Raw genomic sequence first — 24940 nt, forward strand, 5'->3', positions numbered from 1 at the left:
ATTATTTATCAACAAAAAACTAAAAAATCACCATAAATAGGCTGAATTGTTAAGTTATCAATTTGTCATAATAGGTCCATATTTATAGTTTTAAAAATTATGGCTTGGTCCTACAAAGTTATGAACAATCTACACATAAAAAAGATAATTAAGTTGAACTGATAATAGAATTTATTGACTGAAAGTCCCAACAAGTAGTCATCCGAACTGTTGTTACAACAGAAAAGCATGAATATCATCCAAAGTAACTTATTTTTCTCACATGATCAATATTTTAAGTACTTTTTAAGCATATAGATAAAAGTTTGACATATTTTTTCTGTTATTCAGTAATTGACAATGTTCATTTTGAGGAAATTGGAACGAAAAATAGGATATCCATAGTCAAGACAAAGCACCAAAAATACAGAAATAGTCATGAAAATAACATATACTGGTATAAATTTAAAGATTTAATTAGCAAGCCAGACTTGATTAAAAAACTGGGGGTTTGGACCAGGTTCATTGGGAGGATATTAATTTTAATGCCTTTTCTCTGTTTTTCCTTCAGCGCCCGTTGATCTGTTATTATATAAATGATGTCATTCCAGATTGGAACTAAGGAGGGAAACTCTGGCACTGCTTAAAAGTCATCTAGTTTGTGATGGTGAAAAAGAGAACGTTACAAAGATTTTTTTGTAAATGGACTATTTCAATTAAAATCACCCTTTACTATCATATAGACCAATGAAAAATTTCCAAGTTATGAGTGGCTTATTTCTGATTCCTAGCTTTTACAGCATCTTCGCCAGGTAAAGGTTACGGTCCTGCCCCTCCTATTGCCTGAAGGGAGGGGCAAGATCTTAACCCTAGGATGGCGAAGATGCTTTTACAGTTGTAATCCCATATTCAGTTTAATTCTTATTGATATTTAGATTATAACAAATCAGAATTAGAGTGAACCATAAAGTGGTTCACTTATTCATTTTTTGCATGAAGTAAACATGATAAACAACTTTTCTACCATGTCAAAATATGACAACAGAAGTAGCGCACAATTCAATGCATAAACCACTTACTACCACTGCTCTATACATGTATGTTTACGCCAAAAAAAAAGTAAGTTTATCACAACTCATAGACAGTGAATATTGCAAACGACAGATTGTACCATTGTGTCCTATTCATACGGCTACTAAAACTGGAGTCTTTTTGAGAGGTAAAAAAATCTTAGAACTCTTTATTGCGTCTGAACTTATTTCTTCTTTTTGCATTAAAATCTTTACAAGGAATCTATTTTTTTTTTTTTTATCAACTTGTTTAGTATAACCCATTCAGAGCAGCAGCAGATCCAGAGGGGGTCCATGGGATTGGCACCCCTTTTTATTGGAAATTTGATTTGTCATTTCCATGTGTAAAATTGACAAAAAATGATACATAATATCCCAGCACACACACCATTTTCTGAGGAACCCTGGCTGGCACCTTCCTTTTCACAGTGTGGAGGCACCACTGCAGACGATAACTGCATTACAAGCATCAGCCTGGCGCACAGTTAAACATCATAAGACATAAATATTGTGACAACATGCATGTACATGTTTCTACATGCTTCCATGCAAAGTTCAAAGTACACAGTTTATGTATTGTCAAATTTATTACGAAATCCAGTCTTATTATGAACCCCCAAGTCACATTTTTTGTTTGAGAATCCTGATTCATGGTTAAATCTTTTAGGTTTTATACAAAGTCCAAGCATATAAAGACAAATGCAACAAAAATAAATATGTAATAATTTTGTATGTACAAAAATAAATCTCCAAATCTTAAGTCTCTTCAACAAAACGTGAAGTAGACTCGATACTTTACATGTATCGCTCTTCATAAAACAGTCCGGAAACTAGACAAATTGTCCGGAAATTATTCTGTGTTATACAATTTTAGTACAATTAACAGTTAAAATATGTGAAAATTTGCAACTTCAAACTCATTTTGCAAAGCCCATGTTGCAGATTGAATCGAGAACGTTGTGATTATTTTAATTGTTATTCAGTAAAGAATACTAAGATATAATTTGTAATATTCTATGGTGTCTTATTATCTCTTAATCATTGGAAATGCACTAAAATGCAACAACTTTTAGGGGCATTTTTGTCCTGTGATTAAATAGTCAACTTTTGTTGGAAAAAGTTCTTTTTTGCATTTTTGAAATACTATACATGTGATCGTTACATATTACTTGTTTTCCGATACCTACAATGAACGATTTCACTTCAATCAGTTATCAGAGAGTATTGGGGTAGACTGATCTTTGACCCCTCCTCTAATTAATGCAAAATAGCAGAAAACTTTACCACTTTTCAGTTAGAAAAGAATGATATTCAAAAACTACATTGATTTATCTTTCCATTGACATATGACATAGCCGTATACCCTCGAGGCCCATTAAAGTTCGAAAAATCCTTAGCTGTCCGTAGCACTATTATTACTATTTGAATGTTAGAAGAAACATAATTTTACTTCCCAATTAGCGACCTTTGCTAGCTCTTAGATATATAGAAATTTGTCTACATTTCTTTCACATTGCCCACTAAAGAGAATTTGAAGCTTTCGTCAAAGCAAATCACTACACCTCTATCTATTGAAGCTTTGAAATGTAGTCAAAACACATGCAAAACAAGATGTTTCAAAGATCCGCATGTTATTTGATCGGAACTCCATGGACATTATCAAATGTTTCACTCATACCTGTGGCAAATGCCTTCATCATATAAAAAGTTCTGTCAGACTCTTGTCTTAAAATTTGTGTCTGCATTCTTATAAAAAGTAACAAGCTTCCCCAAGCTCTCATCCCACATGATTTTAAATGTAAATAGTTCAAAGTATCAAAAAATGTAATATGATCAATTTTCAAAAATGAAACAAATTTTTTGAAGTAATGTGATATCAGCATGCAGGAAGATGAATCCAGAATCAAATTATGTAGGTGTGACACACATGACATCAACTTGTATTTCATTAAAAGTGTCTAAAGTGCAGTACTCTGTAGTAAACTTAAAATAAACTTTTTGTTTGCCTCAAAATTCTAACCCAAACTGACATTAAAAAGAGAAGGGTTGAAGTGTCTGAGGAAATATGAACTATACTCTATATGGTTTGATTTTACTAAAATCCACCCTTATTCCTCCGTCGACTCTGGTAACATACAATAAAACAAGCTTTGTAGTCAATTATTGCGGTTATGACGCTAGAGTGTAACTTACTGGCTTGATCAGTGGGATTCATGTACTTCCCACTTTTAGTGGTGTTGATCGACCGTCGTCCCATTTTTACTGTATATCTTGTCGCGGTTATTTTTTTTTTAGATCTTCAAACCTACGTACGAACACCGATCAGTTACTGAATATTCAGACTGAAAAGACACCAACAATAAAAGAAATGAGAAGTGTGATGTCTATGATCTGTATATGAGGTTTGAATTTGAGCAATCTTTCATGATTACAGCAGAATTCGCCACAAATTAACAAGTTAGCGTGTTTCTAACTCCTAGCTAGTGCATGTCGTAAATGCAACTTTAATGATGTCGTAAAATATTTGCGCGGATATATATATATAAAGAACATAAAAAAGAAAACATGAATCAATTTCACGAATGTTGTCAAATTAAGACAAGTATAAAAAGGCGAAAACAAGTTGCGTGTATGAATGAATTAAAATTTGCGACATTGTCTAAGTCTTTTCTGTGTTTAATCCAGACACAAAATTGGATAAATCATTTCATTTTGACTATATGAGATAAAAAATGAATTTCCTGTTTTAGAAAGATTGTCCTCTCTAGATATCCCCTGAATAGATTGTACTATTGTAGAGTGAAACGAGGAGGAAAATGGCACAAACAAAGATTTTTAAGGCGGACATTGATTCCAAACTAGAAAAGGCATGCACACGTTTTGTCAATGCATTATCATTTGAATTTAACTAAACCCACTACACCATATGTTGAATTTTAGTTTAGTCTTCCTCTTTTAGCAGTTTATACTTTAATCCTTAAACCTCAAAATTTGCCTGTGAAAATCCTTCTTACTTTACCATTCTCCTGCATAACTTGTTAGCCAAAAAGTCTCCAAGTTACATTTTTTCCCTCTCTTTTGAAAGAAAGTCACATATAATTATATGTATTTTGAAGCAATAAAATATCTGACTCGAAACAAATAATACTATGTGGTAGGCATTGGCCTTCAGTTAAGTGCGAGCAAAGTCCAAAACATATAATACCAGGTTCCACTTCAACAAAGTATTTATCATTTTTTACAAGATTGATTAGTATATATTCATCAGTGAGAGCTGGCAAAGGACATTCCAAATATTTCCAAAATTATCGGTTAAACATTTCCAGGTTCAGCATAGAGGTCAGGGTTTTATCATGATCTCTTCTGGAAGTAGCATTTTCAAATTTCCATACATGTAAGAGCAAAACTCACTCTTAAAAGTAAAGAAATTTATCTATAAATTCATCATACTGACACTTGGAAACTTTTGCTAAACACTACATGCCAATCCACTGAATCCATTGAATCTTTTGAAAATGCCAGCAAAACTGTTTAAAAGATGTCTATGTTATTTATGAAGAATGACCTGACAAAAAAATAATAATTAGAAGGATCTTGATAAAACCCTGCAATCTACACCACACTCAAATTGTTCTTCTGATAATTTTACAAATATTTGAAATGTCCTTTGCTGTCTCCCACTAATGACATGAAGTCTAATTTGTTGGAAAGGAAACCTTATACTTAAAACTAAAATGCAAGATCTCTTCAATGGGAAATAGCTTTTTTTGTAAATGTCAGAGTGGTTCCAAATAAATAACTTTGATGTCTTTATGAACTTTGGGTCTTTCTGTTGCATCTATAAAGTGAAAATTAGGGTAACTAAAATCACCCTGTAAGCACTTAATATGTGTATGTTGATAGTTTTACAAAATTGCTGGTCCTACATCATAAGATTTCATAGTTGTGCAGTATTTAATGTTCAGATGTCTATGATTGGAATCAGAAATTTTAAAAAGAAACAGATATTTCCCTTGAAATAAGGATCAAATACCTCAGTGTTCTTGAATTTCAGAAATTTTTTGCTTTCCACAATGAAGTTTGGCACAAAACTTTCCCTTTTCTGTATTATACATAGGAAAAATCAGAAATATGAGAGCCCTAATTTTACCAAGTTTCGATAGCTTAGGTGTCTAATCTATTTGTAGCACCTGAAGTACTACATTTTTTGTCCCTCTTTTTATTTCATATTTAATATTAAAATAAATCAGTAACTATTTTCAGGAGAAGAACAACTTGACAGTTTTGAAAGATGCAATGAATAAAAGTAGAACCAACACACAGAGTATGCTTGGGATTCTTACCAGTTTTGAGAATCGATTACAGAAACTTGAGAGTACTATAGAACCTGTTTACAATGAGACTGAAATGTTACGTAGAAGACAAGAAAGTATCCTTTGGTTTGATTCTCATTTTAAAGAGCTGTAACTTGAAATCTAATATTACACATACAGTGTTTTCCACAGGATTTATGGATAGCGCCTTTTTAGCGTGCATGACATTACATTAAAGTGCCATTAATATTTTATGTATTACTTGAAATCTGATATGTGTATTCAAAATGTACTTTGCTGTTTATGTTTATATGATTTATTCAGAGCTTAATATTTAACCATTGAACTTGAAAACATGGCTGCTGTTACTAAAAATAGAACATAGGGGTCAGACAGTAGTTTTTCACATGTATCTCCAAAATTGTTAAGTTTAGCCAAATTTTGACAATGTTAAAAGTGTTCAGCATGTTGAGATCTATGTGTGGTCAAGTTTTGCTGTTAATCTGTTAAGCCGTGTTTGAGTTATTGCCCTTTTTCTACGTTTTTTGTTATTTTTAATGTTATTTCTACCCAAAAGAACTTGAAATAAAGGATACTACAGACACTGTGAAGTCAGCTTCATATCTTGACCTACACTTAGGAATCGATGTTAAAGGAAAACTTTTGACCAAACTTTATGACAAACGTGATGACTTTTCATTCAGAATTGTCAACTTTCCTTTCATATGTGGCAACATCCCTTCAGCACCTGTGTATGGAGTGTTCATATCACAACTCATATGTTATGCCAGAGCTTGCAGAAATTATGCAGGCTTTTTGTATCGTGCTAGAACTCTAACAAATAGGCTTCAGGAACAAGGTTATGTTGCTACAAGATTAAGTCATCACTACAGAAGTTTTATGGTCGTCATCATGCACTTGTGGATTGTTATCGTGTATCCATCTACACCATGAAAACTGATTTATTCAACAGGTCATAGTTTTCCTTTCCTCGTTTGTCTACCCTGGACTTGACTTTTTATTAGCAACTCGGCCGGTGTTTCTAGAAAAGCAGAGGACGCTCACCCTACCGGTGCACCTGGACCATGCTCCCAGTTTTTAGTGGAGTCTGAGTTGCTCATTTGCTTTTGTTACTTTGTATGTATGATTTTAGTTACTTTATGTTCTTTGTTTTGTATGTCTATTTTCCATGTCTGGTCTTTGTTCCTGGATTACATTCTTTTGATTACTGCTATAACCTTGGTTCCCTTGATTACTCTTTCAAAAATATCTCCTCTGACAGTAATTGATTAACTGGAACCAAACTTGGTATGAATGTTCCTTCAGGTATCCTGCTTAAAATTGATGTGGGGATTTTTGATTCGTTGGAAAAACCTGGCCACCGTTTCTAAAAATAGAACATAGGGGTCAGAAGTAGTTTTTTTAATATATCTCTTAAACCGTTTTTTTATAGTTGAAATGATCATTATTATAGGGCCTTCAAAAGTCTCCAGGAATCAAAGTTGTCAGATGACTCCTTGTAAGAGTTGTTGCCCTTGAAAATTGAAAAATGATGATTTTTTTTTACAGTTTTCAGGCAGTATCTTGAAAACTTTGATAGACAGAATGAACTTTAAATTGCTGAAATGATCCTTATGATACGACCTACAAAAGTTTGTGGGGATCAAACTTTGTTGGACAGCTCCTTGTTAGTTATTGCCTTTGAAAGGCAAAAAATTATGTTTTTAGCGATTTTTAGCCAATATCTTGAAAACTATAATAGACAGAATGAAACTTTCAGTGGATGAAATGATTATTATGATTAGTCCTACCAAAGTGTTCATTGAGTCAAAATTGTTGGAGAGCTCCTTGTTAGTGTTATTGCCCTTGAAAGACAAAAAATTAACCAGGTGAGTGATTCAGGCTCCTACGAGCCTCATGTTTCTTTTTCTTTTTTAAATTTAACATCTCCTCTAATACATAAACAACTAGGATTCTTTATTGATGGTTACCTGCAAATATTTGCTGACATTAGACCTATTGGAGATAACTAGAGTCATTTCTTTTGAATGTAATATTCATTTAATTAAGAGCATTCTCTATTAAACTCTTTTTTCTAGCCTTTGTAACTTTCAGTATATTTATAGATTTAGAATTATTGTATGTTGTACATGTACTAGACTACTCTGGTTTTTAAATTCATGTTGCCATAAAATGCCAGTTGGCAATTTTCAGGAAGTCAGTAGTTTGAAGCTAACATTGTTGTCACGAAAAAAAAAAACATAAATCTTATTGTTTTACGTTTACACACTAGTTGTTTTGTTTTGTTATTTGTTTTTTAATTGTAATTATTAACATGAATTAAGTTTATTCATGACAGAAACCCTATCTACATTCTTTAAATCATCACTTAAGACCATATTCATTTATCACACCTGTGGTACTATTTTTAGACGGGGAATTTTACTATCTACTTCTTAACTGATTTGCCCACCAAAAGCCATATGTTCTTGAGACACAATAACATTGCAATGTTGCACAGAGCTGGTAGCAAGATAGCACAGTATTGAGGTCAATAGCGCAGTGCCCAAAGTTAATAGCGCTGTCAAGTGCAGTGCTTTAAGGGCCTTGGGAGCACACTGTACATATACATGTAGACCTGTTTCTCAGGCAGATATTATTATGGCTTGAACAGACCATGAAATGTCATGTATAAGAAAGTTAATGTAAGACGATTCATTTTTATTATTTCTTTAACCTAACCAGACATTGAAAAAACGACAACCACTTTGGACAATGTTCTTGGATATTATCATGTGGCTAAAGAAGTCGAGACTATGATCAAAGAGGGGTAAGTATTTACTGCAACGATGCATACAGTGTATCAAATCGTATTGAAAGCCATTTCTGAATTTTAATTATACAAAAATTAATTAAGATTAGCAAACAGGATCAAACTTTAATCATAACATACATGTAACTGATGGATAATTCATGTTATACCCTACAAAATGTCATTTGTTAAACATTTCTAGAATTCATGAACCCTTTTCCTGAACTAACTAGTAATCATGAAATTGTTAATTTGTTGGTTTCAGTTGATTAAAGTCTGATTTTAATCCATTGCCATCACTTGGCGTCTGTCGTCATTAACAATTATACAAAACTCTTCTCCTCTGAAACTACTGGACTGATTTGAACCAAACTTGGTATAAATGTTCCTTGGGATATCCTGCATAGAACTGATGTGGGGATTTTTGATTCATCGAAAAACATGGTCTCCTTACTAAAAATAGAACATAGGGGATCAGACAGTAGATTTTTGAATAAATCTTCAAAACGTTAGGTTTAGCTAAATTTTGACAGGGGATAAAAGTGTTTATCTCTAGTCAAGTTTTGGTTTTAATCCGTTAACCCTTGTTGGAGTTACTGCCCTTTTTCGACGATTTTTGCTATTTTAAAGTTATTTCTCTCAAAAATCTTCTTCTCTGGCATTACTTGACCAATTGAAACCAAACTTGGTATGAATGTTTTTTGGGATATCCTGCATCAAACTGATGTGGGGATTTTTGATTTGTCGAAAATGATAGAAATTACTAAAAATAGAATAGAGGGGTCAGACAGTAGTTTTTCGCATATATCTCAAAACCGTTAGGTTTAGCCAAACTCTTTAAATTGCTGAAATGATCCTTATTATAAGGCCTTCAAAAAAAAATCTCAGGGATCAAAGTTGTCAGGTGACTCCTTGTAAGAGTTATTGCCCATGAAAGATGAAAAATTATTTTTTTTACAGTTTCAGCCAATATCTTGAAACATATAATAGATAGAAGGAAACTTTCAATTGCTGAAATGATCCTTATGATAAGTCCTACCAAAGTCTTCTTGAGTCAGAATTGTTGGACATCTCCTTGTTAAATTTATTACCCCTGAAAGACAATTTTTAACAAGGTGAGCAATTCGGGCTCCTGGGAGATTCATGTCTTTGGTTTCTGTTACAGACCATCATCCTGTGGTTTAGAGAGATATTTAACACAGATGGATCGATTGAAACAAGCCATGATATATTTTGATGGATACAACAGCTCTGGTCTTGAACTTTTGGATGTTGTAAGTTTGCATGGATGATACATGTTGAACTTTAAAATATAACTAATTAGAATAGAAGTAGCTTTAATGGTGATGTTATAATAAGTAAGCCTTATTTCAATTTAATAAATTGTATATGAAATTCTTTTATGTAAATTGTATTTCTCATACTTTGTTTTAATGATTATCCCTGCTGACTACTGATCGACATGAGGGAAGGATAATCATAGTTTAGTTTAAACAGCACTTAATCAGTACAATAATATGAAAGTTGTACGTGTATTTTTTGAGACCATAGTTCACATTTGTATCTATTTTTTGTCTATTTTAGACTAGGGTATTTGATGATGGGAAAGAAGTATTGTGTTGTGAATTCCGTACTCTGTTAAACAGACATGGGCGTCCTGTTCCAGCTATCATGATTTTAGATCTAATTGGAGATGAAGGTTAGAGAAATCAGTTGATTGTATTTCTGTGTAATAATCTGTATTAACTGCATTTCCACAGAGCAAATGGAAAGAGAGCTTTTTAGCAAATCTACCATGTACTTGAACTGGAATATTTCAAATTCAGCCATACTTAGTTTAAGTTATCATTTGGCTATGTGGCAACTTCCTAATGCTAACATGGCGCCAGCCTTAGATTCTGATGGTTTTCTTTTATGACAGTTAAGTTTATTCATAGTAATATAGATCCATATTGCTGTATAACTTGCTATGACTGAAAATGTTTATTAAATTGAAGTTTTGTTGTAATTGTGTATGTTTATGCTTTCCTATTATGATTTTATTTACTTTCTAATGAAGCATGGTTTGTCTTTATTTTACCCCTAGCAGAGATTCCAACCTCTGATCCAGATGTACCATTAGAACATTTCCCTGAGAAGATTGTAGAAGAATTAGGACAGATTGCCAAATGGTTGGATAAGAAAGGAAACACAGCAGAATTTACCAAGGACTATCAGAAAATGAGAGGAACGACTATGCTGAAATCATTACAAGTGTACATATTGTTTCTTTTAAATTATGATTATTATAACACTGCAGGAAAAAGGTAGATTTACTGCCTATATACATTTGCCAGTTATCAGCTCTGGTTACATCTCTCAGCTACTTCTGATGGAAAAACAATAATGAGTTAACACATTATAATAGGTCCATTTTTTAAGTTCTACATTCTTGTTATTTGATGGATAATCTTATTGTTTTTCCCATATATATGACAGTTAGTATTTGGGAAACATTTTGTTACTATAGTAACAATAACAGTTAAAAGTATTTTTGATGTTGTTTCTTAGACATGTAAAGAAGTTTCATACACAGAACATGACATCTTATTATTCAGATTTTTTGTAAGGAAAGCTAGTTTCCATTGGTAAAATAAGGATTAAAACGACTAAGAGTTGTGTTCTATTTCAGGCTACGGGAACATCTGAAATCAGCCAGTGCTAGCAGTGGAACTTCTATACAACATATAGGTCAACATTCACCAGCTCCTGTAAGTTGTAATCATTCTAAGCCGTCATTGCATTTTGACAGCTGAAGTAAAACTGTTGCTGTAAAAATTAGATAATAAGATGCGACTTATAGGTCTTTAATTTACAATATAATAAGTGTAATCTGACATTCCTTCCAGAGTGTCATAAATTGTTTGCAGTAGTGATACCTAAACTCCCAGTTGAAAACTGTCTTTTTCAAAATTTCATGTAGATTTTTCAGATAAAGATAGCAACATTAACTATTTGAATCTCACATCTTGTGTCATAAACAATGACAAGTTATTAAAACTGCATGTAAATTTTACTTCATCATTATCATTACTGTCATTAAATGTTGAAGATAAAGTTACACTGGCTGTCAGTTTATTATCTCTGAGTAATAGTAACAACCAGAAGAAAAGTGTCCAGGACAGAAAAAAACTGAAGTTTAACTTTTGAATGATGTACATGTATAGTAGGACAGAGCAGTATAGATTCAGATTTATTTTATAGAGACTCATACATACATGTATATGTGTTACATCAATAGTACACACATAAAATGACACAGAAATGAACAATAATTAATACAGATAGAGAGAGTGATTAAACAGACTCAAGCATTTATCATAACATAGCTGATATCTTTATAATGAACACATTCAAATTACAAAAATAGAGTGAATGCCAATGTTTCTGTAATTTGGATACTTATACTTTGGCCAATATTTTTGTCTTAGATGATAAAGATGAATGTTATGTTTAATTTTCTCTAAGACTACAAAGTTCAGTCGATCAAAGGAGACGCCCATTAGGAAAAGCAAATTGAAAATTGCGTAAGTTGTTTTTAAATTATTCTTTTTTATTTGTTATTTAAAATTTCAGTAAACTGTGTTCTCTACAATGGGACTCATTAGTGTGCAACTTTTACTATACTTTGGGGTATGACATCATGAGACTAAATGTGTACCTTTCTGCAGGATATCGGGATGTAATTATTTATCTTACTAAATCCTACCAAAAAAAAAGGACACAAATGACATGTTTGAAGCCAACTTTACTTCTGAAATACCGATAAATTTGATATTTGTAATTTTTTTTTGTAGAACTTAACATTTGAAGGATTCAAATTATTTTGTTGATTCAATTCTTAAATTTGTAATATTCAAATATGCTAGCTTTATTTGATAAGGACTGAATCTTGTTCTTGTAAGTTTTTAAATATATTAGAAGATAAAAATTTCAGTATTTACTTTCCTTATTACAATGACCAGTTTACCAGGAAGAGGGTAGGTCTTATTATAGAATTATTCTTACCTACCGTATAACCAAGAAAAAAATTTCATTCCAAATTTTCTTTTTCACACCTGATACACTTTAAACCTGCTTTACATATTGGCATTTATCCTTTGTTAGTATATCATACAACAGCACTCATTTTACATGTATAATTTTATCTTTTGTTAAGTGTAGTACATGTATTCATTATAGTCTCATGTCATACAAGTGCAAATCTGCACCAAACAAGCACTGAAAGTTATCCTAGGCAAATCTAAAGCAAACAAGCACTGCAATCTTTACTGGGCAAATATGAACCAAACATGCACTGCAAGCTATCCTTGGGAAATATGAAACAAGCATGCACTGCAAGCTTTTTTGGGCAAATCTGAATAAGACACTGCAGGCTACCCTGGGCAAGTCTGAATCAAACAAACACTGCAGACTACCCTGGGCAAGTGTGAATCAAACAAGCAATGCAGACTGCCCTGGGCAAGTGTGAATCAAACAAACACTGCAGACTACCCTGGGCAAGTGTGAATCAAACAAGCAAGGCAGGCTACCCTGGGCAAGTGTGAATCAAACAAACACTGCAGACTACCCTGTGCAAGTGTGAATCAAACAAGCACTGCAGACTACCCTGGGCAAGTGTGAATCAGACAAACACTGCAGACTACCCTGGGCAAGTATGAATCAAACAAGCACTGCAGACTACCCTGGGCAAGTCTGACTCAAACAAACACTGCTTGCTTACCTTGGAAAATCTGAACCAAACTAAGCCATACTGGGACATTAGGAATCAAACATGCACTATAGGCTCTGTTTGACAATTTTTTTCTAATGAGGTTTTAATTCAAATAATTTATACATATACTGAACAAATAAGGACGGCTTTTGTTGTAGGATTAGAAATTATATGAATATACTGTAAAATCTGCCTTAACGAAAACCCCATATAATCCAGAAACCTGTCTAAACCCCATATAATCCAGAAACCTGTCTAAACCCCATATAATCCAGAAATCTGTCTAAACCCCATATAATCCAGAAACCTGTCTAAACCCCATATAATCCATAAATCTGTCTAAACCCCATATAATCCAGAAACCTGTCTAAACCTCTTATAATCCAGAAACCTGTCTCAACCCCATATAATCCAGAAACCTGTCTAAACCCCATATAATCCAGAAATCTGTCTAAACCCCATATAATCCAGAAACCTGTCTAAACCCCATATAATCCAGAAATCTGTCTAAACCCCATATAATCCAGAAACCTGTCTAAACCCCATATAATCCAGAAATCTGTCTAAACCCCATATAATCCAGAAACCTGTCTAAACCCCATATAATCCAGAAATCTGTCTAAACCCCATATAATCCGGAAACCTGTCTAAACCCCATATAATTCAGAAATCTGTCTAAACCCCATATAATCCAGAAACCTGTCTAAACCCCATATAATCCATAAATCTGTCTAAACCCCATATAATCCAGAAACCTGTCTAAACCCCATTATAATCCAGAAACCTGTCTAAACCCCATATAATCCGGAAACCTGTCTAAACCCCATATAATCCAGAAACCTGTCTAAACCCCATATAATCCAGAAACCTGTCTAAACCCCATATAATCATGAAATCTGTCTAAACCCCATGTAATCCCGAAACCTGTCTAAACCCCATATAATCCAGAAATCTGTCTAAACCCCATATAATCCGGAAACCTGTCTAAACCCCATATAATCCAGAAATCTGTCTAAACCCCATAAACCCCATATAATCCAGAAACCTGTCTAAACCCCATATAATCCAGAAACCTGTCTAAAGCCCATATAATCAATGTATTTTGAATCTGTGTAAACCAAACAGCTTCCTGGGTTTGGTTCAAATAGGTTTCCCTGTGTATTCTGTGGATTTCAACAGTCATGTGACCTCACCAAATTTTATAGAATCAATTTTCTTGATGTATCGGTGTATTCTGTGGATTTCGATGGTCATGTGACCTCACCAAATTTTATGGAATCAGTTTTCTTTCTTTTTCATAGCTGTTGTTTAATTTTTGATACTACTAAGTAGGATTGTCAAAATCATCTAAAATTACTAACCAGTTAAGCATTAGAATTTTCAGTCGGTTAGCTGGTAGATTTTGTTAACATGGCAATTCAACCAGAAATATTTATTTGATTTGATATATAAAATATACATATAAGTTGATTAAACTTTATATATATGTCTGACAAACATGAACAAATGAAATGAAAATGTGAATGCAAGAGTCTGGGTCTTACTCATCTGTTTTAGTATCCAAAATATGATTTTTGCCCAAGAAAATTATTTGATCGAGCACAGATGATGACAGCCCATTTCTTAATTTCATAAGCATGAGTCCAGCACACAAAAGTATGTGTTCTGATAAAATGGACGTTTATGGAATGCTCAAATGCTGATGGGTCAACTAACTTGTGCACATGGGAAACAAGCTTTGCAATAGACAGTATAATTGTCATTAATTTTGAAATTTCTCACCCCTCTACAGTGCATAATGGTAAATGATCCAGTAGAATCATGTCACATTTATAATGAGTTCCAATTTGGATGATGAACATTTTGTGTCCTTGGCTAGTTCACAAATTTGTTCATTGATGACTTTGTTGCTTTTTCCTGGTTCTGTGAAAATTCTGATGGATGTTTCAACTTACATGTAATAAGTTAATTTAGCATATTTTTTGTCCTGCCTGTGTATGCTAGTGCAAAGTCACATTGTTTGCATTTAAAGCATTTTTTTCATCTGCCTTAATAGGCAAAGCTTTATATGGTAGTATTTTCACATATAATTGCTACGATCATTTATGGGTGCAAAATAGTGTTTACTACAATTCAGACAACCAAGCTGCATAATAGATTTAAGGTGTTTTGAGAACTATAAATACAACTTTTAATGTTGTAATTAGCCTCTGGTCAAATAAAATTTGTATAATTGTATATTTACATGATCTGCATAAAATTACAGTATAAATAAAATCTAAAAATAAACTTGTATTCTTAACTGAGTAGCATTTTTGGTATTCGATATTCTGTACTACCGACGGTTAATAGTTTAAAGGTTAATCTTTTCCATCCCTACTACTAAGTTATATGATATAAGTTTATTCTGACTGTTCCAATGAATATGTACGTGTAATGATCAATAGAAAGTTAATTCTATTAAGTTCTATTTTTAGGTACCATTTGAAGAAGAAAGCACAAACAGCTTTGTTACAATCTCCATTTGATCCAGGTAATGACTAGAAACCTAAGGAATTTGTCATATCATGACTGCCAAAATATTTGCTTTTGGAGTATTTACATCGTTTTTTTTTACATTACTGCAAACAATTTGTTTCAGTTGTATAATGGTAATACCTTGTTGTCATCATCGTTGTTGGCCTATGTGAACTTTTGTTTATTTACAATTAGTTCAGTAAAATCTTATTGAATTTTTGAAAATTTTAACACATTTTTCCTAGGAACATGGGAGAGGGCCGTGTATGTTTTATAAATATTTGCCCACCCCTTTTGAAAACAAGGGGCTAAAAAGGAGAAAATAGTTGTTAACATTGGAATTAATAGATAAAATTTATTTTTAATCCCATTTTAATTATTCAGATAACAGTGTGTTCCTTTCGAAATTCAGATTTTATATCTTATATGTGGGAAAGAAAGACTGCAACAAAAAAAAAAAAATTTCTTTTTGGGTTGATTTATAATTCTGAAAGTCCTTGTTGGTGTTTTTCTATCAGATTTACATATCTAATGGTGTTTTACTTATTGGGATCAGTTAGATCTGATTAGAACACTTTAATCAGAATTTTTTTCACCTTTGATCAGATTTCAAATTTTGTGCTGTATTTTGTCCAAATAGTAGTTGTGTCCATAATGAATTGGAAGTCTCTATTTTTAAGTTCTGTTAAAAACTAATATTGTATCCATTCTTGCCCCAAGTCAGCAGAGATCAACATGCTGCAATTGTATCATACTGCACTCTGTGAAGCTCTCTAATTGAGATCATGATGATAAACAGAGACTTTTGGTGTAAATATGTTTCCAAATTTGATATATGATGTTCAGCTTTGATAATTTTCAGGGTAAGAGCTCTAAATTTGTTGAAATAATGTTGGAATTGCATAGTATGAATGATAGGATTGTGTCACAAAACACAATATAGACTAAAAAGTAAAAAAAAAAAAAATTAATCGTCTAAATAGAAGTCAACAATCACTCTTACATGGTGATGAATTGTTAAAAATGATGCGGAACGTAACAATAAATTAAGTAAATGCCTAAATATGTTTAACATCACCAAATGATGGTATAATTTACATTGAATATTTTTTATAACCATGTCCTTCTTCAAAACTAACAAAGTTCAAGATCAAAACATTGACTCTGAAGCTGAATCATGCACGCTGTGGGCACACATAAGCAAATGATAAGGAAACTGAATGAGAATGAGAAATGAATTATACATGTATATGGAAAACAAGTAAAAAAAGTCAAATTACGGTAGTACGGTGTATTGATGTATAGCATGTAGTGCTGTACCAGCTTTAGACCAGGACCTAACCAGGAATTATTTTTTGTTGTTAATTCCATCTGACGAAATTGTAATTTTTTCATCCAGAAGCATTCCTGAGACACTCTTTTAGATTTTGACCAGTTGTTATTATGATCTACGATCGTAACAACACTGTTGTGGAGATTTTCCTGGGTGTGTCCGGCAGATCTAATATGGCAACTTAGAGGGAGGTCTAGTTTACATTTGTAGTCACTGCATTGACCATTCATGCGCCTGTTGAAAGGTTGTTCTGTTTCGCCAACGTACTGCATACCACATCGGCACTGGAGAAGGTATATGGTGTTTTTGGTTTTGCAAGTCACATAGCAAAGAATGGTGTTGTATTTCTTTTTGGACTGAGATGAAATCTCTGCTCTTACCAGGGCATCTCTTAGACTCCTAGGTCTACAGAATGCCAGATCAGGTACCTCAGGAAAGACATTGAAGAGCTTAGGATGTTTTTGAATGGTTTCCCAATTAGAATGAAGTAGCTGTGAATTTCCCAAAGGCTGGATGGTAAGTCAGCACAAAAGGAACCCTTTTGTTCTTTTTCGTGGGTTTGTACTTGAGGAGATAATTTCGGCTGATGTTGTTAGCACACTCAAATCTCTGATCTATAGCCATGCGATAACAAATGACCACAGTGTTCATCTAGACATTTGTCAGATGAGCAAATGTGCCGAATTTGGAATGCCTGGCTGTATGGTATGCTTTTAGTACAATGTTTTAGATGACAACTATTGGGAGACAGGTATTGGTGACTATCAGTTGGTTTGCTGTGAAGATCCATTGACATTTCACTGTCTCTTACAGATGTAGTAGTATTCAAAATTGTAACTTTAGTGTCAGAAATTTCATGGGTGAATAGACATATATATAAATGGTAAGTCACAGATCAGTTAAATTATAGGAGTTTAAACTGTATAAAAATAGCCAGTAAAATATTACAGGGGTTTATACATGTATTGTATTTTTGTAGATAGTCAACCATTGTAGGAGTTAACGGTATATAATTGTAGCTGTAAGTGGCTAGTTAAATGTTATAGGACTTTTATGGTATATAATTATAGGAAATTGTATTGTATAATTGTAGCGAGTAAAGGTCATAGAAGGCAAGGGTCATATAATGATATGATTGAGAACCTGGACACTGAAGTAGATATCTACATTACACAGTTATCTGCCCTTCTCAAACTCATGCAGGTACATATAAGATACATTGAATTGAGTACAAAGTTACATTATGTGGTAATTGTTAAGGATTGAATAAATGATTTTCATGAAAATATAAATTTTGGCAATAAAAAATCATCTTGTGTATTTTCATTTTACTTTTTTTTTTATGTTGAAGTGATTTCACAAATTGAGGTTTGAATGCCGGTAACTATTACCCAGTCATATGTTATATAGTACTGAAAACATCCCAGTTATACTTGTTAATCACCAGTATTTTTTTTTTTTTTTCGTGAAGTTAACTTTTTACTTCTCAGTATAATATGTAATTAAATGTTTTCAGGAATTTTTCAGTTGGTTCCTTCGAGGTTTCAGCTTCAAAAGGTAGAAATACTTTACCTAAAAAAAACTGTTCCTATTTTGATTCTTCTGCATATACCGTTAATTAAAAAAGGAAAATAGATAATATAGATATGATATTATTTTTCCATTATCAATCTACTGCTTTGTAGAGTGAGTCCCAGTTAATGTCCTGTATAATACCGGAGAAGAATAGAAGAAGTGTATTTGAGAGTATTGTACAACAATCATTAGATTCTGTCATCTCGGAAGGGGAGGTTTGTATTCTAGCTTTGGTAATTTTTTGCCCAAATATTATACAAATGTTACAAAATGTAAACAATTCTAAATAGTTTTACCATTAATTGTATTTGAAGATTTGTATGAATTAGATTTTTAATAAAATCCTCAAAATACAATGTATCACCATATTGTGATGCGTAAGCATTGGAAGATCACCAATTTTCTATTTAAATACTTTTTTGATACCATTAATCATGATTTTACACATCATATCTACCTAAAAAAACTGAAACTGAAACGCCTTATATCTTGAGTTACTCGATGGAAAGGGAAAACACATGATTCAATCATATGACAAATGTGATGACTTGTTGTTTTGTATCAACTTTGATCTGTGATCCCTTCAGCACTGTTGTATGGAGTTATCACAACTTATACATTATGGCAGAGCTTGATGAAAATTACACAGACTAGACTTCTTTCATTTAGGCTACTGGAACAGGTTTATGTTGCTGCAACATGAAAGTTATCACTTGAAAAGTTTATGGATTGTGATAGTGTGTCAATCTTCCAAGATTTATTGGCCTTGTCATAATTCTCTGCTTTTGTCTACACCTGACCTGACTAGCAACTTAGCAGGTGTTTCTAGAAAAGCAGAGGATGCTTACCCTACCAGTGCACCAAGTGGATGATCCCAGGTTTTGGTGTGGAGTCTGGATTGCTCATTTGTATAATAAAAGATAATGGCTGATTCTGACTTCTTTTTATCTTACTTCAGTGTTGGCTTATTATTGTAGGTTCATAGAGTCTGAAGTGTGTTAGTCATGTGTTAATTGTTGTAGGTTCATAGTCTGAAGTGTGTAGTCATGTGTTAATTGTTGTAGGTTCATATAGTCTGCAGTGTGTAGTCATGTGTGAATTCTTGTAGGTTCATAGAGTCTGGAGTGTAGTCATGTGTTAATTGTTGTAGGTTTATAGAGTCTGGAGTGTGTTAGTCATTTGTTAATTGTTGTAAGTTCATGGAGTCTGCAGTGTGTAGTCATGTGTTAATTGTTGTAGGTTCATAGTCTGGAGTGTGTAGTCATGTGTTAATTGTTGTAGGTTCATAGAGTCTGCAGTGTGTAGTCATGTGTTAATTGTTGTAGGTTCACAGAGTCTGGAGTGTATTAGCCATGTGTTAATGGTTGTAGGTTCATAGAGTCTGCTGTGTGTTAGTCATGTGTTAAAATTGTTGTAGGTTCATAGAGTCTGGAGTGTATAGTCATGTGTTAATTGTTGTAGGTTCATAGTCTGGAGTGTGTAGTCATGTGTTAAAATTGTTCATAGAGTCTGGAGTGTGTAGTCATGTGTTAAAATTGTTCATAGAGTCTGAAGTGTATAGAGTGTGTTAGTCATGTGTTTTAATTGTTTTTAATCAATTCAATGAAAAATGGTTGTTTTGTGTATAATCAAATTTTCTTGTTTTAATGGACTACAACATCATACATAAATTGGAAACCATTGAATATTATGGTAATTTTACAAAATCACTGTTCAGTAATCTAAAGGTTAAATTATTGGACAGGGGTTCAACTCCATTAATGAAGACCAGAATAAATGATGAAAACAAGACAAATGTAATTGCCCTACCGATGTATGTTACAATAAAACATTACTATCTACAGATGTTAGCTAGCCAGGCTAAGAAGAGTATAGGGAAGCATGAGTTCATGTCTGTATTGGCAATATTCCCTGTTGTCAAACACCTCAGATCTATCAAACCAGATATGGATTTTACGTTAGAGGTACTAACTTATTAGAGAACAAATGCATTTTGACATTACTACACGTGTCTCTACCTATCACCACATAAAGCATTCAAGCATGATACAAAGGGATCGCTTGTTGTGCGCAATCATAATAAGTTAGCATGCACAGATTGAAATTCTCACAACTATATTTCTAAACTGAAATATTGTTTTCAAATGTATGATCGTTTTATTGTTACTTCAAAGTAATTACTATTTTATAAAAATGCACATTGTTCAAATGAAATTTTGAAGAAAAAAAAAGAAATGCTCGTAATTTTGTATGGAGATAAAACCAAACTTCAGTGAATATCTATATATTGGGGCCTTTATTTCAAGGGTTGTGACTTCATATAAATTGACACATTAGAAAAGCAGTAGTACATGCGTTCTTTTAAGAATGTACCATGTTTTCACCAAAATCATAGGAACATGTCGTTCCCTTTTGTGAATCTTTTTTTTAATAAAGATTTCTTTTTTGATTTAGTTAGGCAGCAGTCCATATAGGAATCATGCAAAATAAGATAAAAAGGATACAATGGTGTTTTTCTTTTTAACTTGTTTATTTTGGTCCTTAATCATACCCTACAGTGATAAAAGCTTTAATTGATCCAAGCTCTGAAGTCAGGAAAAAGTGAATCATTTTGCACATCATTATTCGATTGTCAAACAACGGATGATTTCAGTACTTTTTGAGAAATTCGAAAGGCCCTTCTGCAGAAGTTAGTAAGAGAAGAAACAAACAGCTTCCACTGTAGGCATGTATTCAACTGACCCTGGTCATGGAAAATATAATTAACCTGGTTATACAGGAAAAAATTATGGGGAAATTTTTCTGCCAAAAGCGCCTCTTTCTAATGAATGATTTTTTTTAGACCAAATTGAACAGATTGCACAGATAAAACACATGTAGCGTCGCCCTTTGCACATTTCTTAGCTGGACTGCTACTTGTTTCTTATATTTGTCTACATGTAACAATTAGTATTCAAGTGTATGTTGTTTTCTGTTATTGAAGGCTAAACACTGTGAGACTTAGACTGATTTCCGTTTTTTAAATGGTGTTTTTCTTTCCCCAAACAAATAAAAAAAAACAAACAAAAAAAAACAAGCAAACTGATAAAAAATGTAAAACACCTAGCATTGTTGATAATTTCAATCCTGTGGCTAGCATTTCACGTAGCCTTTTGAACAATAAGTAAAACTTGTATATTAACTGATAACTACCAATTTTTGAAATGTTACCATTATCACCATTTTAAGATGGGCACCCACCACAAATGCCATTCAGACACTTAACTATTGGAAAAAAATTGATAAATAATATCTGGGTTGACTTTTTTTTTCTAATCATACGCAGTTGAACTTTTGAGGTTAGTACCTTTTTTATTTTATTTCTATACAATATAATATCTGCCCGTTGCTGGTACGGAAAATCCTGCTAGGTACACTGTGGAATCAAATCACTACAGCTTCTACTTTAAACCTCCACTACATCATTCAATATATAATTATAACTTTTATTTAATTTCCAACCACTGAATAGTTTCAAGATTACATTAAGTTCAAGTAGAAATGAGATATACCAAAATCAGCGAAGATCGAAATATCGGAATATTTTTGAACTTTCGTTATGTAGAATGAATAGATCTTGATTACTACATATCTTGATCAAGTTTAAAATCTTTATATTCTGTAAAAATGAATCTTTGTGGAAAATTTGATTTGGGTATCGGAAACAATTTTTAATCAATCCTGTTCGAGTTGTACTAGATATATTTAAACGAAGAAATCAGTTAGTTTGACAATATTGGCATCTGGGTACATGTAGTAGTGTTGTTTTGGTCGCTACATCTTCAGTGTCAAATATACATTTATCATTTAAGTTTATTGACAGGAAGGTTTTGGAAAAATGGGCAGATATGTTAATTAACAATGTTGAAATGATTAGAAGGCAGGTGGAAGACTGATGTACATGTATTTATTGTAGGGATGTTCAATTCCAACACGATCCAAGCTTGCCTCCATGCTGTCAACTTTAGGAAGTACCGTAAGTGTCCTTTCTTCTCCTTGATATAAGTCTAATTAAGTTTTTTTTTATTGATTTAAAAAGGAAAAATCCTTCTTCTTTTAAAAATAATTAAGTAATATTCACATGATCCTTAACATGGACCATTACACTTAAATGTTTATTTTAAATGTTTCTATATCATGTATTGTTATGTATGTAATGTTGATTTTAAAAGCTCATTAGAGTTTGTGTTTTTGTTTAATGATGGATTGACTTATAAATAAATATTACTTGACTTGATTTGATTTTAAGATGGGTCAGACTGCATGAGCAACTACTACTAAACCGTCATCACTTATAATGACTTGTTCTCTTAAATCTCAATTGTAATTTGTACTTTCTAATAAAGAGGGAATATGACAAGTTAACATTAAATAATTTGTATCATTAATCCTAATCACAGTTAAATCAAATAGAATAATTAAAGATTATAGCTCTAACTATCATACATACTAGACAATCAGTGGTATGATGTGGTATCTCCCCAGAATAACATCTTTTGTCTGTTACAGGGTGCCAAAGCATTAGAAGATTTCATTGATAGTATAAAGGTAGGATGATCAGCTATAAACTGATCAGATTGATGATGTAAAGGTAGGGTTCACCTATAAACTGATTAGATTGATGATATAAAGGTAGGGTTCACCTACAAACTGATCAGATTGATAGTATAAAGGTAGGATGTTCACCTATAAAGTGATCAGATTGATAGTATAAAGGTAGGGTTCAGCTATAAACTGATCAGATTGATAGTATAAAGGTAGGATGTTCACCTATAAAGTGATCAGATTGATAGTATAAAGGTAGCATTCAGCTATAAAGTGATCAGATTGATAATATAGAGGTAGGGTTCAGCTATAAACTGATCAGATTGATGGTATAAAGGTAGGGTTCACCTATAAACTGATCAGATTGATGATATAAAGATAGGGTTCACCTATAAACTGATCAGATTGATAGTATAAAGGTTGGGTTCACCTACAAACTGATCAGATTGATAGTATAAAGATAGGGTTCACCTATAAACTGATCAGATTGATGATATAAAGGTAGGGTTAACTTATAAACTGATCAGATTGATGATATAAAGATAGGGTTCACCTATAAACTGATCAGATTGATGATATAAAGGTTGGGTTCACCTACAAACTGATCAGATTGATAGTATAAAGGTAGGATGTTCACCTATAAAGTGATCAGATTGATAGTATAAAGGTAGGGTTCAGCTATAAAGTGATCAGATTGATAGTATAAAGGTAGGGTTCAACTATAAACTGATCAGAGTGATAATATAAAGGTAGGGTTAACTTATAAACTGATCAGATTGATGATATAAAGATAGGGTTCACCTATAAACTGATCAGATTGATGATATAAAGGTTGGGTTCACCTACAAACTGATCAGATTGATAGTATAGGTAGCGTTCAGCTATAAAGTGATCAGATTGATAGTATAAAGGTAGGGTTCAGCTATAAACTGATCAGATTGATAGTATAAAGGTAGGGTTCAGCTATAAACTGATCAGATTGATGGTATAAAGGTAGGGTTCAGCTATAAACTGATCAGATTGATAGTATAAAGGTTGGGTTCACCTACAAACTGATCAGATTGATAGTATAGGTAGCGTTCAGCTATAAAGTGATCAGATTGATAGTATAAAGGTAGGGTTCAGCTATGAAGTGATCGGATTGATTGTATAAAGATAGGGTTCAGCTATAAAGTGATCATATTGATAGTATAAAGGTAGGATTTTCACCTATAAAGTGATCAGATTGATAGTATAAAGGTAGGGTTCAGCTATAAAGTGATCGGATTGATAGTATAGAGGTAGGGTTCAGCTATAAACTGATCAGATTGATAGTACAAAGGTAGGGTTCAGCTATAAAGTGATCAGATTGATAGTACAAAGGTAGGGTTCAGCTATAAACTGATCAGAGTGATAGTATAAAGGTAGGGTTCAACTATAAACTGATCAGAGTGATAGTATAAAGGTAGGGTTCAACTATAAACTGATCAGATTGATAGTATAAAGGTAGGGTTCAGCTATAAAGTGATCAGATTGATAGTATAAAGGTAGGGTTCAGCTATAAACTGATCAGATTGATAGTATAAAGGTAGGATGTTCACCTATAAACTGATCAGATTGATACTGTTGTTACTGTGTACAGTGAAACTTATCTAAACTGAACTTTGAACTTTTAAGAATTTGTTCAGTTGAGACAGACAGGTTTAAAATACATTTATAATGGCACAAAGGGACTTGCTGTCTGGTTTAGACAGGTTTTTAGTTTTTTCAGTTCAGTATATAATAATAATAATAATAATATTAATGATAATAATAGTAATTTATTTCAAGATGGAAACACAGTTATTAAATACACTACCATAATCTTCCCTGAGACCTTAAAAAATAAAAAATACAAAATTCAACAATACATATTTTTTTTAAAATATACACTAACATACAGTCACACAAAAATATCAACTCTGTTTGCTGAGTAAATAGCATCTTAATCTTTTTTTAATAGTTTGTCAGTTTTTGGACATACTA

The 24940-nt window shown here is 32.7% G+C and overlaps 2 protein-coding genes across 8 annotated transcripts in view; one reads left to right on the plus strand and one right to left on the minus strand.

Moving 5' to 3' along the window:
- The window catches only part of LOC148618353 (WW domain-binding protein 11-like), a 32553-nt gene extending 28998 nt beyond the window's left edge, over positions 1 to 3555 (minus strand). Inside the window, exon 1 of the mRNA XM_088577143.1 lies at positions 3243 to 3555. Within this exon, the coding sequence (XP_088433269.1) occupies positions 3243 to 3306 (64 nt within the window). The 5' untranslated portion in view covers positions 3307 to 3555. The remainder of the gene's footprint in view (positions 1 to 3242) is intronic.
- Positions 3556 to 3712: 157 nt separating this feature from the next.
- Positions 3713 to 24940, plus strand: part of LOC148618354 (exocyst complex component 7-like) — a 40544-nt gene continuing 19316 nt past the window's right edge. For 2 of the 7 annotated variants that reach the window (XM_088577146.1, XM_088577149.1), the window contains exons 1-15: positions 3730 to 3916; positions 5313 to 5478; positions 8108 to 8192; positions 9340 to 9448; positions 9759 to 9873; positions 10261 to 10429; positions 10846 to 10924; positions 11682 to 11740; positions 12179 to 12193; positions 15405 to 15460; positions 17871 to 17980; positions 18463 to 18567; positions 20197 to 20316; positions 22308 to 22367; positions 22901 to 22939. In XM_088577146.1, coding sequence (XP_088433272.1) covers positions 3866 to 3916; positions 5313 to 5478; positions 8108 to 8192; positions 9340 to 9448; positions 9759 to 9873; positions 10261 to 10429; positions 10846 to 10924; positions 11682 to 11740; positions 12179 to 12193; positions 15405 to 15460; positions 17871 to 17980; positions 18463 to 18567; positions 20197 to 20316; positions 22308 to 22367; positions 22901 to 22939 — 1338 coding nt within the window. In that variant the 5' untranslated portion in view covers positions 3730 to 3865. Of the gene's footprint in view, positions 3917 to 5312; positions 5479 to 8107; positions 8193 to 9339; positions 9449 to 9758; positions 9874 to 10260; positions 10430 to 10845; positions 10925 to 11681; positions 11741 to 12178; positions 12194 to 15404; positions 15461 to 17870; positions 17981 to 18462; positions 18568 to 20196; positions 20317 to 22307; positions 22368 to 22900; positions 22940 to 24940 lie in introns of all 7 variants that reach the window. The other 5 variants (XM_088577147.1, XM_088577150.1, XM_088577148.1 and 2 more) reach the window with 3 other exon arrangements.

This window comes from Perna viridis, chromosome 4, assembly GCF_037379345.1.
Source record: "Perna viridis isolate PV_CMFRI_1.1 ecotype Kerala chromosome 4, ASM3737934v1, whole genome shotgun sequence".
Lineage (NCBI taxonomy): Eukaryota > Metazoa > Mollusca > Bivalvia > Mytilida > Mytilidae > Perna > Perna viridis.